Source organism: Haliaeetus leucocephalus, unplaced genomic scaffold (genome assembly GCF_000737465.1).
Source record: "Haliaeetus leucocephalus isolate CR32 unplaced genomic scaffold, Haliaeetus_leucocephalus-4.0 Scaffold273, whole genome shotgun sequence".
Lineage (NCBI taxonomy): Eukaryota > Metazoa > Chordata > Aves > Accipitriformes > Accipitridae > Haliaeetus > Haliaeetus leucocephalus.
The window spans coordinates 10,487,116-10,506,000 of record NW_010972709.1 but is presented as its reverse complement, the minus strand read 5'-3'; the positions used below and the strand labels follow the sequence as shown (position 1 = coordinate 10,506,000).

The 18,885-nt window shown below is 36.0% G+C and overlaps 1 protein-coding gene across 2 annotated transcripts in view; it reads left to right on the top strand.

The window, feature by feature from the left end:
* NCOA3 (nuclear receptor coactivator 3) overlaps positions 1-18,885 on the top strand; it is an 86,971-nt gene that overhangs the window by 66,137 nt on the left and 1,949 nt on the right. Inside the window, exons 8-25 of one of the 2 annotated variants that reach the window (XM_010569678.1) lie at positions 750-850; positions 1,855-2,029; positions 2,585-2,773; positions 3,029-3,130; positions 3,960-4,100; positions 5,343-5,490; positions 6,411-6,799; positions 7,058-7,938; positions 9,439-9,574; positions 10,721-10,909; positions 11,452-11,691; positions 13,085-13,211; positions 13,704-13,875; positions 14,657-14,953; positions 16,068-16,172; positions 16,639-16,861; positions 17,073-17,247; positions 17,830-17,971. In XM_010569678.1, coding sequence (XP_010567980.1) covers positions 750-850; positions 1,855-2,029; positions 2,585-2,773; positions 3,029-3,130; positions 3,960-4,100; positions 5,343-5,490; positions 6,411-6,799; positions 7,058-7,938; positions 9,439-9,574; positions 10,721-10,909; positions 11,452-11,691; positions 13,085-13,211; positions 13,704-13,875; positions 14,657-14,953; positions 16,068-16,172; positions 16,639-16,861; positions 17,073-17,247; positions 17,830-17,971 — 3,932 coding nt within the window. Of the gene's footprint in view, positions 1-749; positions 851-1,854; positions 2,030-2,584; positions 2,774-3,028; positions 3,131-3,959; positions 4,101-5,342; positions 5,491-6,410; positions 6,800-7,057; positions 7,939-9,438; positions 9,575-10,720; positions 10,910-11,451; positions 11,692-13,084; positions 13,212-13,703; positions 13,876-14,656; positions 14,954-16,067; positions 16,173-16,635; positions 16,862-17,072; positions 17,248-17,829; positions 17,972-18,885 lie in introns of both variants that reach the window. The other variant, XM_010569677.1, reaches the window with a different exon arrangement.

The following is an 18,885-nucleotide window of genomic DNA, read 5'->3' as shown; positions in this document are numbered from 1 at the left end:
ATTAATTTTAACTTCTGTTTTTAAGGTTTTTCTAGTGTATTCTAGTGTATTCTAATGTAATAATTCTGTTTCATTATAGAGTTGAGTATGTGAGAATCTTCCCGTAGGATGTTGTACTCCTCTTGTGGTCTGCTTAGCCAGCTAGCAAGTACCACAGAACAAAGCTTACTGTTTGTTTTCTGTAATTCTGCTGCCTGGTGGGGATTGCACCTTTCCCTGCAATCAATTTATTTAGGATATTTTGATTCTTAAAATGTGATTTTATTATATACACACACGCATACGTATACATAGACACACGCATATATTAACATGAGCGAAAGCATTTTTGTAGAACAATGGTGACGGCATCTGAAGACTGTGACCAATGATGATGAGATGATAAAAATAAAATCACAAGGAAGAGATATGTATAATGAGTGTGTTTAATGGCCATTGAAAGATTCAGCAAGCATTGATCAGACAGATGATCCCAAAAGCATCAGAAGAAATATTGTTCACAAAAAAAGTTTATCTTGTGAATTTTGTCGAGTCAATTTATGTGAGCAAAGAGTTTGGCATTACATAGCCATGACATTTTTTCCTATTCTTAAGCAACTAACAATGTATGAGACCTCCTCTCTCATTCGTGCTTTTTTTTTTTTTTTTTTTGCTTTTATTCACATATTTCCTAGAATCTGGCTTGTAATATTAAAATGTAGTCTTCATGTGAAATGTTGCTTTACTGAAGTGTATCTTTTGGGTTTCAGGAAAAGCAGTTGCTAATGATGATGATGTTCAGAAAGCTGATGTATCTTCTACAGGTCAAGGAGTTATTGATAAGGATTCATTGGGACCTCTTTTATTACAGGCAAGTACAAATTAGGCCCTAGTAAATCCCTATGGAAACAAATATTTAAGGCAGATGAAAATATTACAATAAAGCCTGCAATCCTATAGTAATAAAAACTATGCAAGAACTATGCAGATCTATGTTTGAAAGGGTCAGGAATAAAATCTATCATGTTTTCTTAATATTGCCGGAATTCTCTTTAGAAGGAAAGAAAAGGATAGCATTTGGCTTTTTCTCATATTCTTGTGCTTTACTTTCTCCAGCAGTCATTAGCAAATTACTACTAAAGCAGTGCTTAGTAATACAAGGAATAGTTTGCTTTTTTTAGGGGATAGGCCTTAAAATAAATGGATGAGGTTTTGCAAAGACTAGAGGTCTCTGATGTGTATTGGGGTTTGTGTTTCTAAATTCTGAAGCATTTTAAACAAATGTTGCCATCAAGTAAAACAACGTAAGGATAATTGTAAAAAATGGTACATAACAGATACCTTTTCTTTATGCCTAGAAATTAATCCCATATTTACAAGCCCATTAAAAAGTACTTTTGAAACTTAATTGTTTTACATAGATACTGAAATTTTCTTTCAGTTAAGAAAATACAGTATTTTAAGATACAGATAGACCGTTCTCTCTTATCTGGTCACTCGCTGGTGGAAATGTTTTCATGTCCATGACTTGGTACTTGTTTCTACTGAATTTCTCCTTGTTTCAATTTGCCACCTGTTGAAATAATGTTACAAATTCATTATCTTGTGTTCAAATAAAGCAAGAATGAAACATGCTGGTTATCACTGTGAAAGAGCTCAATAGAATAACAAATGAACAGGTTAATTTTTAATATTGAAATTGTTCCTTACCAGATAAAAATTTCCTCAGAGAAAAATTTAAAACTTCATCTCTACCCTTGAGAAGAAATGCATGTATTGTAACTTGACATTTATCACCCACATAGTTTTTAAACTAAATTATGTTCAGAATTAGGTGGTGTGTCTTATATGTTATGCTGTCATGTTAATATTTAGGCATTGGACGGTTTCCTGTTCGTTGTAAATCGAGATGGGAACATAGTATTTGTGTCAGAAAATGTCACACAGTATCTGCAATATAAACAAGAAGATTTGGTTAATACGAGTGTCTACGGTATCTTGCATGAAGAAGACAGGAAGGACTTTCTTAAAAACTTACCTAAATCTTCAGGTAATTAAAGTTGACTTACTACACTGTTACTAGGCTATTTGAAAACAGTTAGAGAAGAAAAAAACAACTTGTAATGGATAACCTTTCAAAACAAATAATGTGTACAAAGAATATTTGACTCCAAAAATACGTTCATTTTGAAAAATATTACTGAGTTCTTACTAAAGCATACCACCAGAAATAAATGTGCTGGAAATTCACACTGTACTTTAGCCTTTGCAATTTGTTTACCTGTAACTTAAAACAAGGATACTAAAAGAACACATTTCCTAATGCCACAAGAGCAGCTGAGGGAAGTGCTCGTTCTTTAAATACGTGAAGGACTTTTCAGCTCTCCTTCAAGTGACTGAAAGTGTCATGTAAGGGAAAGAGGTTTTTGTACTTGATTCTCAATGCTACTCTTTTATACCAAGGTATAAAACTGATGGTATATTGAGAAAGCATCTTAAAATATTCGTTAATCTCTCTAGGAACAAGGTATCTAAATTAAGAAAAATAAGTTATGAATTGATTCTGTCTGAAAATCTTTATAAATTTTTATTGTGTTCTTTTAAGTTAACGGAGTTGCTTGGACCAGTGAAACACCTAGACAGAAGAGTCATACGTTCAATTGCCGGATGATGGTGAAAACCTCTCATGATCTTTTGGAAGATGTAGGCAGCCACCAGGATATACGTCAAAGATATGAAACAATGCAGTGCTTTGCTTTATCTCAGCCAAGAGCTATGATGGAAGAGGGGGAAGGTAGGAAATTTTGTGGAATTACTGTGCACAAAAGAAATCTCTTGAGTTAAGGTTTTTGGTATTCGGTACATGTTATGAAATCTGTAGCTTCTGCAATCCATTTTTAAGCAAGTTGGAACAGAATGCAAAATCTTCAATTCTTATTGTCTATACTTCCATTTTAACAATGAAAGGGACTTCAGCTATTTTATTAGATGCTTTAATAGAATAGAACAGGACAGAAATGAAAGAAGAAACATTCTTTTTTAAATACAGATTTGCAGTCCTGTATGATTTGTGTGGCACGCCGTATCACAACTGCAGAAAGGGTATTTCCAACAAATCCAGAGAGCTTTATTACAAGACATGATCTTTCAGGTGAGAAATGTACCCAAGATGAAGGTATGAAGGTATCTTTTTTGTCTGTGTGCTCTTGTTTTAAATAAATCAAATATGTAAATAAATTGTGTGCCTGTAGTGACTAACAGAATTCATACTGAGAATTCCCAACTGTTTTTTGCAATATATAGTTGTTGGCAATGGGGTATAACAACAACTGTGGGATGCATTTTCTGTCTCTATGCTAGTATGCTATTGTTTGGCAGCTTGGTATAAAGCATTACTTGTGTTTTAACTTGGCAGCATTTCAAATGGTTGTCATTGTGCTTTCCTTTACACGTAAGAAATACTTTAAATCATAACTGAATCTAATGAAAGTTCTTTAGAATGCTTGTATTTTTATACAGTATGTGAGCTAATGTTTAAAGTGTTTTATGCTGTTTAAATTGAAATACTTATATAAACTAGATGGGGCTTTTTCAGATGCCAATTAGTGTTTATGATGTTCATTTGTGGATGTAGTCGGTTGGTATTTTTGAAAATTTTACTGTGTATGCATCCTTTGGGTGCCTGTAACCGGAGACTAAAGTCACTGTTTTCTAAAGCTCTAGCATTAACCTGTGGGTACTTAACTTCCTCTTATTCAGTTATCTAAATCCCTTTGAATATTGATGTTTTAACAAGCAGCATCATATTCTCATAAGGCAGATAATTCATAAATGTAACTCCTGCATACTCAAAGTTTGGTGTTATGCTGATGAACAATTAAAATGGTAATATAGGAGCCTTCTGAAATATACCATGTTTATACAAAAGGATTGGCATAGTTATAAAGAGTTTAACTTGTGTATTTTCTTTCCTGTTACAGGCAAACTTGTCAACATTGATACAAACTCATTACGGTCTTCCATGAGACCTGGCTTTGAAGATATAATTCGTCGGTGTATTCAGAGGTTCTTATGCCATAATGATGGACAGTCATGGTCAAACAAACGCCACTATCATGAAGGTAAAAATCTGTTTGCAATGTTTGGTCATACTGCTTCTTTTAGTGGCTGTGTTTTTTTTCTGAAAAATAAAAATGCTAAATTCTGCTGTGTTCTTTTTTTTTTTTTTTTGTCATATTTTTTGTTAGTGTTAATTGCTGTGACTCATATTTACAAGCTGAAGGAGGATGACTTCTTGAGAAACAGGAATTCTGATGGAAGTTATTTTGTTTTTCTAATGTGTCTGTTTTGATAATTTTCATGGAAGATATCAGATACATGATCTAGGAACCTGAAGTAAGCTGTTTTTCCACAGATGGATATAGCAATGACAATGACAGCTATATTTCTGTAATAACATGTAATCCTTAATTATCATTAGCTTGTTATTTTTGTTTAACATTAGTTTGACTTTCTTTTAATTTTAATTAATCCTTTCTTTTGTTAAAGGATAGTTCACGAAAAGTGGTAACAGTTGTGTTGATGCCTTTTTCTTATTCAAGACACAAGGTTTCAAAATAGTTTCAGTGTTCCTGTGTTATGTATTTTGTAATGCTAATTTGATAACCTTGATAGATAAAGTGAAGTACATTCACTGTCTTCAGTGAGAAAGATGACATTTTCTAAGTTTTCTGAACTCTAGCCTTTCTGAAGGATTCACAAAGGAATTCAGGTGGAGAGGATATTAAATAGAGAGGCACTCATACTGGCAGAAAATTGAGCTTCTATTCCATTGGAAGTTCTTCAACTTAACTAATTCAATAAATCCTAAATTAAAAAGAAATTTGGAGCTCAGATTAAAAGCAATGGTTTCCACAATTTTTTTGATTGAAATAAAACTTTTTAACTTAAAAATACTTCATCTGAAGGCTTCTAAGTTTCATTTCTATTCCATATTAATTACTTGTATATTTTAGTGCAATTAATATTTAAGTGTTGATTAGTTGTTCTCCCCAAGGAGAAGCCATGGAAACCTACTAACCCAGCCTTGGAAGTCTGTTAACAAATGTAGAACTTTGCCAGCTGTGCATGGTGAGCACAAAATACTGCAGCATCAGAATAATCTTGTTTGCTTTTATCTTCCCTCTACTAATTTAGGAGAAAATGTGGAATACTTCCTTTTTCTGAATATCTATCTTGGCTGTGTCATTTATTTATTTATTTTAAAGTCTTCAGCAAATGAAGGGTGTTAAGAATCTGTAGAGTGCATATTAATAATTCTTGGGTTTTAAAATATGAACTATATTTGTGTATTTCCTTCACAGCCTATACACAAGGTCATGCTGAAACACCATTGTATCGGTTTTCTTTAGCGGATGGTACTATAGTGACAGCGCAAACAAAGAGTAAACTATTTCGAAATCCTGTAACTAATGACCGCCATGGATTTGTCTCTACCCACTTTCTTCAAAGGTGAAATCAGTGGTATCTGTTTGTCATTTAAGTGTCATAGCTTTTAAAAATATATCTGACCTTGAAGATAGCTGAAAAAAATAGTATACCAAAATATTTTATCTGATTAAAACTCAAACAGAGGGGTAGTTACTTGGAAAGCAGCGTTGCGCAGCATACAAATAAATGTGTCAACCTAACACTGACACTTCCAACTTAACTGTGTGGCAGAATGACAATCACAGTCAAAAGAGAGGTTTATCCTCACTACCTGCATGGAGCTTGTATTATGCATTCATTATTCTTTTGGGTTAACATTTATAATGATGAAACACTGAAAATAGAAATGCTCAGTTACATGCTGTATCTTACTCTTTTTAATTGCAGACCAATTAAAAAGACAACAAACCCCCCTCAGATGCATCATTGATGACTCAAAGTTAAATGTACCTTAAATAGCACTTCCTGTGACCTGTTCTTGTTGATTGCAAGAATAATTGAAATGCCACTCTGGAGGGAATCTGTCTGCTTCTGGCATTAAAGTGCCAGCAGATGCTGAAAAATGAGTAGCTGAGATTGTTCAGGGCATCATTAGTGTGCACAGTAGAATGGTGTCATGCATTGACTCAGGAAGGGAGTAGAAGAAGGAAGATGTTTAAACTGATAAATCTGACTAATGACTGTTGATGAAAGCCTTTTGAAGGGGTGATACTGTATGTGCTTATAACTCAAATCACCTAAAGGACCAACCGCTTCTATAATGAATAGATGAGTGGCATGGCTTAGTTCTGCTTTTGTGGAAGCTTGAATTCTCACTGCTCTTTTTGAAAAAATATTTGGAAAATTATTTAATAATGTTATTCTGTTTTTGTAGCACTTAATTCCAAATAAGGTTTTAATTTGTTTTCTTGGGATTTCTGGGGCTGTTGTTGAACTTACAGAGAACAAAATGGATATCGGCCAAATCCTAATTCAGTTGGGCAAAACATCAGAACACCTGTGGCTGGAAACACAAATTCTGTTGGTGGTCTTATGAACATGTCACCTGGTCAAGGCATGCCAATGCAGAACAGGAACTATGGTATGGGAGATCCCAATGCAGTGGGTCAGCTCAGCAGCACTCGATATGGAGGCCCTGGTAATATGGGACCAGTGAACTCTGGATCCGGAATGCAGTCCTCTACTTACCAGAACAACAGTTATGGGTTAAATATAAGTAGCCCACCGCATGGCAGTCCTGGTTTAACTTCCAACCAACAGAATCTAATGATATCTCCTAGGAATCGAGGGAGTCCAAAAATGAGTTCACACCAGTTTTCTCCAGTTACAGGTATTTTATTTTTGCTATAAGCTGGGTTTTTTTTTTAAGCCATCTTTTCTCACTTCTATCTGAATTCCATCTTTCATCCTTTTTAACAGTTCTATATGACCTTGTATGTGTTACTTAAATGTAGTATACCTAATTTCATGGAAAAAAAATTATTTTAAAATAATTAACTGAATGTGGCAGTCACACATAATCCAAAGGAAAAGTAGATACAGACAAGTACTGTAGTCTAATAAGTTTGATCTCTCTCATGTGATACAGGTATGCACTCTCCAATGGGATCTGCCAGCAACACCAGCAACAGCACTTTCTCTAGCAGTTCTCTTAGTGCTCTTCAAGCCATTAGTGAGGGTGTTGGAACTTCCCTTTTATCAACACTTTCTTCACCGGGTCCAAAATTGGATAATTCCCCAAACATGAGCATAGCTCAGCAAAGTAAAACAAGTACCCAGGACTCCAAAAGCCCTTCTGGTTTGTATTGTGAACAAAACCAAGTGGAAAGTTCCATCTGCCAGTCAAACAGCAGGGATCTCCTTAGTGAAAAAGATAGTAAAGAGGGAAATCTGGAGGCATCTGAAAGTCAGAGAGCACCATCTGAAAGCAAAGGGCATAAAAAACTGCTTCAGCTACTCACGTGCTCCTCGGATGAAAGGGGACATTCTACAGCATCAAACTCACCTTTAGACTCAAATTGTAAAGAATCTTCTACCAATGTTACCAGTCCTTCAGGAGTTTCCTCATCAACATCTGGAGGGGTATCTTCTTCCTCAAACATGCATGGGTCACTCCTGCAAGAGAAGCATAGGATTTTACATAAATTGTTGCAGAATGGTAATTCTCCTGCAGAGGTAGCCAAGATCACAGCTGAAGCTACTGGTAAAGACACATATCATGATGCTAGTAATACAACGCCCTGTGGAGAAGGCAATGTCAAACAGGAACAACTGAGCCCAAAGAAGAAGGAAAACAATGCTTTACTAAGATACCTGTTAGATAAAGATGATGTTAAGGACCCGCTGTCCAAAGAGCTGAAGCCTAAAGTAGAAAGTGTGGATAGTAAAATGGGACAATGCAGTAGTTCTACAATTCCTACTTCTAGTCAAGAAAAAGAGATGAAAATAAAAACGGAACCAGCAGAAGAGGTACAGTATAATGTAAAATGATGGTAGTGAACAAACCAATGATTTCTTATTACAGTGAATGGCTAAATATAGAACAGTCCTTTTAGTATGCATGTGTAAACATTTCTAAGGAAGCTCTGTGCAAATGGTGTGAAACTATATGCTCAAGTATTATTGTAACTGAAAAAGCACAAACAAAGAGAACTACAGGATATGTATATAACCAAATGTGCTGTACTGAAGTCTTGGACTAATGTTAACTTTAAGGTATGGTATGATTAAGGTTGCATATATTTACGAATTATTCCTTCAAATCAGATCTTTAACATCTGCTATTTCACATAGCACATGTTTATTTTTATGGCTTATTAGGAAGTGGAGCTGTAACTGCCTCTGTAATAAGTTGGCAATACAATAGCAAAAGGTAAACCATGATGTCATTTTGAAAATATAAACAATACACAAAAATGTGTAATACTTAAAATAGCTATAGATTGGTTTCATTTCATTCATTGGTTTTCGCACTCTTTTTTTCCTTCAATGAGGGAAAATGTTGTTCCAAATACATATATATTCAGCATTCAAATAAATATATGTATATTTATTTGTTTCACTGTTTCTAGAGTTGAAATTCCAAGAAATGTCACGATATAGCAAACTATATCACCATGAAACAACTCTCCTGAAAGCAGCAGTAGATAATATTCCTTTTGTATTTAGTTCCTAAGTCACATTTGGAACTGCTTCAAAGTAAATAATACTGGTCAGTATGGCAGAGTTTACTGAAAACATGTTGATGTCTTAGAACTTGGATTTCCCAAGTCAGTAATAACTATGTAAATAAAAAATTGCTGCACAATTTTTATATTTGCTAACGGCAGACTATAAATGAAACACCTTGTAATATTTTTGAGTACCACTTACAGAAAAGTCACTAAAACTGTGTAATAGTACCCAATGTGTTGTTTCAGTACTTGCTCCTGAGATCTAATTAACATAATCAGAGATATGAATTCACTATATATGCAATTCTTTTTCTGTTAAAACTGCATCGGATTTAAAGATACCTTTTTAAAGAAGGTTAGGGGTCTAATTGACCAGAAAAATCTGTGGATGCTTTTCATGGGTTGTTGTGCTTACCAGTGATCAAATTAGGCATTTCATGTATGACACATTATTTATCACTGAATGGTACACATTCTTGACGTTGTTTGCTCTCATTAGTGTGTTTATCTTTGTGATGACTGAAATGTTTATATTCAAAGGTGCTTTTTGTTTTATTTATGTGTACTTCCAGTTTCTCCTAATCCTCAAAATTAGCCAGGCAAAATACTCTAAAAAAATGTAGCTAAACGATATCTGAAGTTCTTCGGAAATTGAGAGATAGCCCAAGGTACTGTCAGTGAACTAAAACATTTGTCTCCCAATTATATCTTTTAAGATTAGCGAGGAGCTAAATGAAAGCTGAAGGATAGCGATATGACAGTAAATAACCTTGGTATTTTACTGCATCTTTTTCAGATGAGTGGAGACTTGGATAATTTGGATGCAATTCTAGGAGATCTGAGTAGTTCAGAGTTTTACAATAATGCTATGTCTGCAAATGGAAATAACCTTGGAACAAAGCAAGCATTATTTCAAGGAAACGCCCTATTGGGTAAGGAGTTTCATCTAATATCACTTTGGTTTTAAAACTAGGTTTTTATTCTTACCTGATGTAAACATAATGCATCCTCAAATCCTTAGAGAATACTTTCTTTACCTCCTATATTATCTTCAAGGACAAATGTAATGCAAAATGGCTAATTATGCTTTCATAGACTATTATGTACACTATTAGCTGTCTTGACAGCACTCACCTACTGTATACACAATGAATAACGTTAACTTCAGTTCCTTATTTTATGGTTTCTTCTGGATTTGTCTAACACAGATTTCTCAGAGACAAGACATCAGGAAAAATGTTTTGTGAGTTGTAAATTAAAATGGACAATTTTTGTTCCTTACAGATGACTAGGGAAATAATATGGGATCGGTGACAAGCTTTTGATTTCTCACTTATTCTATGCAAAAACATCTCGTGGCCTGCAAATTCTAATCAGTACTCCTCCTCAACATTGAAAGGAATGCCCTTCCTTAGTAGGAAGCTGAGTAGGAGAGAAAGATAACCTTGCTAATAGACCAGCGTCATTGCACTTGTCACTTCCTTTTATAACACTGGTCATCTCTTGATTATATAGGGCAATAGATTGCTGAGGTAACTTAAGGAGGTGACACGTGGATCATGAAAAATGTAAAAACAGGTACAAGAACATGTAAGGCCACTGACACTATTGGCTGTGGAGCACAGTGATTTCTGGTTAATTAGTGCATGCAGTACACTGTGCTCAGGAGCACCCTGTGTCTGGATTCAACCTGTTCCAAACAGAACCATTTGACTTGTTTCTGTCTCCATGTCAGAGTTATCCAAAGGCTGGGCAGTCTACTCGCATATATCAAGGAGTCTGTAATACTAGTGTGTTTCAAAATGTTAGAAACATAGTTCATTACAGAACTTAAATTAAAATGAACCTTTTTATGTCTAGGGCCAAAGGGAACTGCATTTGGCTTTTCCTGTAAAAGGTCCTAACTATGTACTCAAAATGGGATTTGTGTAGTGAGAACATAAGCAAAATAACTGTTCTTGGCTTGTTTAAGGCCAAGTGTATGTGCCCATAAATAGATCAGACTTACTTATTTAAGTCATTAATGGTACTTTCTATGTAAAACGTACAGTTGTATGCATCTTTTAATTCTTTAACAGGTATGAGGAGTCCCCAGTCTGTGCAGACTACCCGCCCACCTTTCAACAGAGCCATGTCTTTAGACAGCCCTGTGGGCTCAAGTGCTCCAGTGAGGAATGTCAATGCGTTCTCCATGTTACAAAAGCAAAACTTAATGGGTGGAAGTCCAAGAATGCTTGAAAACCAGGAAAATTTTGGAGCAAATCTGGGTTTGTTGATTGTGTACAAATAGATCTCACTGTAAAAGAAAAAGATTTTATGTAAAAAAGGTTGCAAGCTTATAGTATGAATTTTGTTTAGATGAAACCTTAACATTAATGAATATTAGTTTTACCATCAGCATATAAATACTTTTAAATTATTATCCCTAGCTAAAATTACTAGAACATAACTGTTTACTGTCTGTGTATTATTACCAGTGCTTTACTTTTGTTTAGTAATTGAGTTATTTTTTACTGTTTCAAGTTTTGAATTTAACATATGTTTTTGATATACAGAAGCAAGAAGAGGTCATGATGGCAGTCAGTTGTTAATATTTTAAAATATATTTAGATTAATATAGTTGTTTGATGATTTAGAGCTTGGCATAGTAAGCTTTAGATGCTTTTGGAGGAGTTCAGTGAATTGCTCTGTCTTTGGCAGGTGTCCTTGTTGGTAAAACCAAACCAAACCCCATAAGAATAATTCTAAAACCAAAATATGTGATGTATTCTAAATGAAAAATTATTGTATTTTCTGCTCTTCATCATAGCAAGTGCTCCCAACAGAAATGTTGCGATGAATCAGCATCAGTCAGGAGACTGGGGTTTGCCAAACTCGAAGGTGAATAGATTGGAACCTCCAAGTTCTGCTTCAATGTTGAGAGCAGGACCTGAGTTTAGTGCGTCCCTTCCCAGACCCACCGTGGGTGGCTCTATGTCTGGGCTGCCTGTTCGCTCTAATAGCATACCTGGTACAAGACCAATGCTACAACAGCAAATGATGCACATGAGTAAGTTCTTTACTTTTTATTGTCCTACTTAGCACAATCTCACTAGTTTCTTTGTGAGCATTCATCATCAGGATCTTTTCAGTTTTGGTAGAATACTAGCTTTTCATCCAAAAGCTTTTTGAGGTAAAGACTGTTATTGTTCCCTGACTGGGACATTTGATGAATTTTTGGTGCTCTTTTTGTTTTCTTCTGGTGATATCTGTGTGTTTCATACACAGATAATTCATACTGAGTCTCCAGAGTTTTGGGGGATAATTTCTGTGTATTTCTTTAGTGCAGTACTTCTCTGCTAAATTCCAGGAACTAAATGCCATCTGTGATTATATTTGAAGATATTAGTATTCTGATTAATTTAATTCATGGTACTTGACATAGATGGGTTTTTTTTGCTGTTAACTTCTTGGTAATAAGGGTTTTTTGAAGCTTTTTGTTAAGTATTTCAAAATTCTTCTCACATGGAGTATCCAAATTTCATATAAAACCACGTTGCAAATACAGGTTCTCTTTTAAGTATTCATGTTTGCATGGGAGAAAATAACCTGCATATCTAAAATATGAAGAAAGTGTTAAAGCCTGTGGGTTTTTTCTGTTCTATATCTCTAACAAAGGTTTAGCCTAGAGCTGAAATTGTCCTGTCTAATGTGCCAATGCTGGCATGCCCAGAAAGGGCCGAAAGAGACAGTGGCATTCCTTTTTTATCATGGAAGGCTACCGGGGCTGTTACCAGTTCTCTTTGACAGACTTACTGTTTCAATGTGGCATGTGGATATAAGGCTAAATCAGGAAGAAATTTGTGCAGTCCTGACTGAGAATTCCTCAGCTTAGCTTCCTAGAAATCATTATTGCTAGGTGATTCCTACAAATAGTGGGAAATAATGGGATGACACAAACTCTCCTATGTAGTGCTGTATGTCTCTGAATAGGTAGAAGGAAGGCCATACTCCCAAAGAGCAAAACGCTAGTATGTACCTTCTGTATCTTTTGATTTTCACCTGTTTTGGAATTTAAAATGCCAAATGTTGTTGATATCACTATGACAATGTGTATTGCTAGTACCCAGATTTCATTGGCCAGAAAACTCCCTTGTTTTGGATGTAAAGTTGCTGTATCTGTCAAGTTCCTATTTTAGGGGCTTAAGGATTAGAAATAGCAATTCTGCTCTAAGAGGGTAGCGGCTTTAGATCACTCTCATTTAAATCTGTGGTCTGTTATATTTCTGAAATTATCTTGAGTGTGAGTTTATGTACGTGTACACTTTAAAACATGCTAATGGAAAGCTCGTGAAGCTGCTTGACAATTTGTGTGATCATCCACAATGCTTTATGTGAACACTGGGAGAGCAAGATGACATCTTTTGTTTTTAAAAAAAACACACAAATGTTTTACCTCGCAGGGCCAAATGAGATAAACATTGGCATGGGGGGGAATCCGTATGGACAGCCAGGACCATCTAATCAACCAGGATCGTGGCCTGACAACATGCTACCCATGGAGCAAGCATCGCGGGGTTCACAAAACAGGTAGAATTGGGGAAGGTTTTAAGATAAGTTTAAATACAACTGTTCACTGTTTGTCAGAAGAATTTAAGACCTGGAAAAAAATTAATGTAGCATATACAGTGGGGATAACAGATTGGAGTCAAAATCTATTTCCATTTCTGCTGCTGTTTTCTCACGGTATGACACTGGCTGTCTTTTAACCCAGCTCCACAAAAGCCATTGCAAACAAAATCAATCCTTGAGCTGGGAGGCATAGAGAAAAGAGGTGGGAAAATCTGAAATCATGTCTCTGTGGCACATGCAGAAACCAGGAGAAAACAGAATTTATGTGTGTTTAAGGATAAACGGCAGTTGACTGGACATTTTAGGACCTAAATTTGGGACTTAAGAACTTAACTACTTCAGTCTTCTAGGTGATTATTGTACCTAATCATCTCCAGGTCAATATATTATATAAAAACTATGTATATGCCTTCATAGTCCATAGTTGTTGTAATGTTTTTATATTTATAGACAATTAGTTAGAAACTCTTTGGATGACCTCTTATGTCCGGCACCAAATATGGAAGGCCAGAATGATGAAAGGGCACTTTTGGATCAGCTGCACACACTGCTGAGTAATACAGATGTCACAGGTCTGGAAGAAATTGACAGAGCATTAGGAATTCCTGATCTTGTAAACCAAGTAAGTAAACAGAGATTTTGGCCATTTATTTTCCAAAAACCTGTATTATTTTGTTACTTGAAAAGAAAGTGAAGAGGGCCTCCTCACTCACTGTGTCTCCTCAATTCCTTGTCTTCATTTTCCTACATCTGCCTTTGGAAGCATCTACAGCGAGCAGTGATTTTCATTGGAGAAGCTCAGTATTGATTAAAGTTCTTGTGCATTGCAAAAATATAAAATGGCATCTTCTTATCTAAGTGTATTGTAATATGCCTTGGTATATGGGGAGGAGGGAGTGTTGGGTGTAAATCATTATAATTCTATAAGCAGAGAATTGTGGTGGGTTTCTTTAGTATAACTATTGTCAGCTGAGCCTGGCTTGTGAAATATTTGGCTGGCAGTGACGTGTTAGTGAGTAGGACATTTCCGTCTCCTCCAGTTCTGGGCTGAGTTTGCATGCTCGTGAATAGGAAAATCTATGAATAATGTGGAACTTGCTAAAAACCACAAAATCACACTATCATTTGTACAAATAGCAGTTCAAAAGCGTGGAAGGGCTTGAATAAAGATACTGGTCTGCCTGTGTAAGCAGTGTGCAGCAGAAGTGATTTTTAAAAAAAATTATTAATAGTAACTTTTGCTGTTTCATTTGTCTGGAGACCAAACTAATAGTAATCTGTCCATGCTATGTTCTACCCAAGAAACTATTGGTTGTTGTATGCTGTGTTAGCTTTATTGTTTCTTTAGGAATGCCTACTTAAAGAATATACTGCTAGTGAAAACACTTTTGTATCTGTTGAAGGGACAAGCTTTGGAACCCAAACAAGACTCATTTCAAGGTCAGGAATCTTCCGTTATGATTGACCAGAAGCCTTCGTTATATGGTCAGCCCTATCAAGGGCAAGGGGCAGCAATGCCAGGAGGTTTTAGTAACATTCAGGGACAACAGCCATCCTTTAATTCAGTGATGAATCAGATGAGCCAACAGAGCAATTTTCCACTTCAAAGTATGCATCCTAGAGCAAATGTGATGAGACCTCGAACCAATACACCAAAGCAGCTCCGCATGCAGCTCCAGCAGAGGCTTCAGGGGCAGCAGGTAATCTTTTGCTCCTGTGTTTACACTTTCTTCTTATTTTGGAATGGAATAAGGTGCACACTGAATTGTGTTGCTTCACGAATATGAAAATGGACATACAGCAGATGTTTGAAAGGACGGGTCTTTTGTTTTGGCAGTGCTTTTCACACTGAGAACTTAATGGCTGTAGGAGTGAAACAACCTTTATTAGGACAAGTGTTTCTCTTTCATCAGCCTCCTTAGCTACAGATTGGATTGGTTCCTGCAGCACACAACATTATTGCTACTTAAAACAGTACTCTTCTACTATGTAGCTCTGGACGATCTCTTTATCCCTGTTAAGATCTAGTATTTTTTCTGAATCTCACTGATACCATTAAATGGGCAGCTGCATTTCTCCTGAAAATCAAATGTTACTTCTTTTTGATTGTGTTTTCTAACTAACCATTTGGGCTTACTGAAATACGGGTTTGCTTTCCATTTATTGATTTGATGTCATTTGAGGTATTTTCTTAGGATGAAATGTGAGAGAGTAAATAACAGCCATGTAGATCTTGACACTGGGTTGAAAGCACTGCTTAACGAATTGCTGCATGATTTCAGCTTTGAATTCCCCATGTGAAAATGCAGTCCTGATATCAAATACAATGTACAAATAAAACTCACAAAACTGAGATAGTGCTGTGTGACATGGAATGGCGAAGTTTAATCCTTAGGAAATACTGTGTTCTCTCTTGGTTGTTCTGTATGCCTTTGGGGTTTTGTGATGAAGAAGGAAGGAGACAGAATTTTATCATTTTAAGCAAAGCTAATGGTTATACTCTTCTGCCCAAACATGATTTGGAACAAACATGTAGTCTGCTATATATTTATTCTTAAGAAGCGCTAATTTCGAGGGAAGGTTTAAAAAAAAAAAAAAAAAAAGGCCAGTTAGCATTACATTGTTTGGAGGGTTTTTCTTTTTGTGTTTGTTCAAGCTGCTTAACCAAATAGTTTGGTACTTTCAGGTACATGAAACCCATTGCACTTTATGGATTCAGGAGGTTTGTAAGGAATGTTTTTTGGAGGAGTTGCCATTACTTTGTTCAGATACTGGTATTTTCAAGCTAATAGTGCTAAAATGTCTTTTTCCAAGTTTATGAATCAGACCCGTCAAGCGCTTGAAATGAAAATGGAAAATCCAGTCAGTGGTAACACCTCAGTGATGAGACCAGTTATGCAGCCACAGGTGGGATCACAGGTAAGTAATTATTACACTAGCCATCTGAAACAGTAATTTCTAAATAGACACATCTTTTACACATTTGTTCAGAATTTGGACCTTCTTTCATGGTTCCACAGCATTCCTTTTTGTCTTGTTTCTTCCCCTGTACAATTAAAATATGTGGGTTTTTTACCTCTCTTATAAGTAAGATTTCAGAGGGATCTGTTCATTAGGTCATGCTATCAATACAGTGTGCCAATAGTCTTTCCCATGTAGGATATGATAGATAATCTACTTTATCATTTGTTTAGCACTAATGACAACTTAATGAAAACCTTTGTCTGATATTTTGACGATTTTTGTACTGGCTGTGGGTTTTCTTAATTTTCTGTTCTGGTAATGGATATGCTGGGTCTTAAAGAGTGTAGGTGGTTTGATTGATATGATTTCATTTGGAAAAATGTTTTCTAATATGATTTTTCTTTTCCTTGGGGGATAGCAGCAAGGTTTTCTTAATGCTCAAATGGTGGCTCAGCGTAACAGGGAGCTAATAAGTCATCATTTTAGACAACAGAGGATGGCAATGATGATGCAGCAGCAACAGCAACCTCAGGCCTTCAGTCCACCACCAAATGTGACTGCCTCAGGAAGCATGGATAGTGCTTTGACAGGCCCTCCAATGGCTCAAGTTCCTCCACAGCAATTTCCCTATCCACCTAATTATGGTACTAGTACTAACTTTTTTTTTTTGGTCTGTCTGGTGTTCTTTTCCCTTTCTTCATTTATTATTAAACCAAACTACCTAAATACCAATCATTCTGAAAAATACTGCTAGAAAAAAGGATGACTTTTTCCCTTCCCATCATTGCAAGAAGATAAACTAAAAGTGCTAGGTGATGATAAGTGAAGTATATTGTCTGTCCTTTGTCTTTTAAGGAATAAGCCAACAAGCTGATCCTGCATTTAGCAGAGTGTCAAGCCCTCCCAACCCAATGATGTCATCAAGAATTGGACCCTCGCAGAATCCTATGATGCAGCATCCTCAGACAGCAACAATGTACCAGTCCCCTGAGATGAAGGGCTGGCCGTCGGGAAGCATGGCCAGGAGCAGGTGAACTTCTCAGTTATAATCTGTAGCTCAAAAATTGTCTTTCATTTTGTTAAAAGCAGAAGCTATGTTAAATAGCTTGTAGCAGGCGGATTTAGAAGAGGGAAAAATAATTATATCTCTAGTGTCTGTATTGTCCTTGATCCTGCTCTGGTTTAGGAAATAGACTGATTAAATGTATCTTACGCTTAGCTCCGTTCATTCATATTGGACCTCTGCAATCTTTGTAACTGGAAGCAACATTCAGTCTTTGAATATTGAAAAAAATAACCTGGGGGGAAATACAAAAATTCAGAATAGTATTAAAATGTACAGCCCTAACAGAAGCCTCCAAAAAGGACAACAGGAAATGCATACGCATAGTTCTGTGTGTATCTATAAATTCAAAATTCCTTTTGGGAGGGAAATTTCTGTTTCTACATTTAACAGATATTAGGTAGAAACAAATAAATGTAAAAATAGTTTTATGCTTCTGGTGACTATGTAGTTCTTCTCTTTAATGTGTTGACAGCTGGTGCAGAGAAGGCAATATATGAATGTGTAAACTCCTTGGAAGGTAATTTTATTTGTCCTTTTGTGCTTCAGTTCTTTCCCACAGCAGCAGTTCAGCCATCAAGGTAATCCAGCAGCATACAGTATGATGCACATGAATGGCAGCAGTGGCCATATTGGACAGATGAATATTAATACAATGCCTATGTCAGGGATGCCTATGGGTCCAGACCAGGTAAGTTGTACATAAAGATTGATGAAAAGATCTGTTGACACTTTTCCCATTGAGTGCAATTTGCTTCAAGCCATTCTTCTGGCACAATCCTGTTCTCAGTTATCCTGTTTTGTTTGTATTTACATCTGTGGACGTACCATTTGCATGTCCCAAGAGATACGTTAGTTTTGATGATACTTAAATCCATGATGAACCCAAGCCGTATGCTGTGATTAGCTGTTGACTTTGAAGTATCGTAGGTAGGATCAAGGCTTAAACTGCACAAAGGATGCTTAAATACTTCCGAGCCTTGAGAAACCCCAGAGAGCAAAACATGGAGATTGTGAAAAACATTTTCAGCAGTCGTGAAAGATTATATATAGTAGCTCTCATGAGTCGGACCAAGAATCCTGGTAGCACAGTATCCTTCTGGCAGAAGCTGCTGCTGATACTTACCATTACAGTACTTTAGAATAGTTTGTGTATGCGTAGCAAGAAACTATGGAAAATTAGGCCCCTTATTTAAGGGAAGAGTGAGCTAATAACAGGCACTGCACAGAAGGCTGAAATACTAAATGTATTTTTGCTGTAATCTTTCCATAAAACACCAAGGGATGGGCAATGTAATATTGAGATAAGCTAAATTTATTCAAGTAGAAAGTACCTAACGAAATTTTGTTTAAGGTACCTAAGGAAGCAGTCAAAATAATCTGAGGACTTCTGGGGCATAAAGTAAGGTACCGAAGGACCTTCATATAACAAGTACCTTTTATAAAGACAGGAAAATGAAGGTCAAATGTCCGATTTTCCAAACCCACACATCATACAGTGAAGATACCCAAATAACGTGTTTAGGAAATTCTGGGACAGCATTTCTTTTCTACAAATTTATCTTCAAAGCAGAGCACTAAAATGCTATTCTTCTGCTTAGAAAT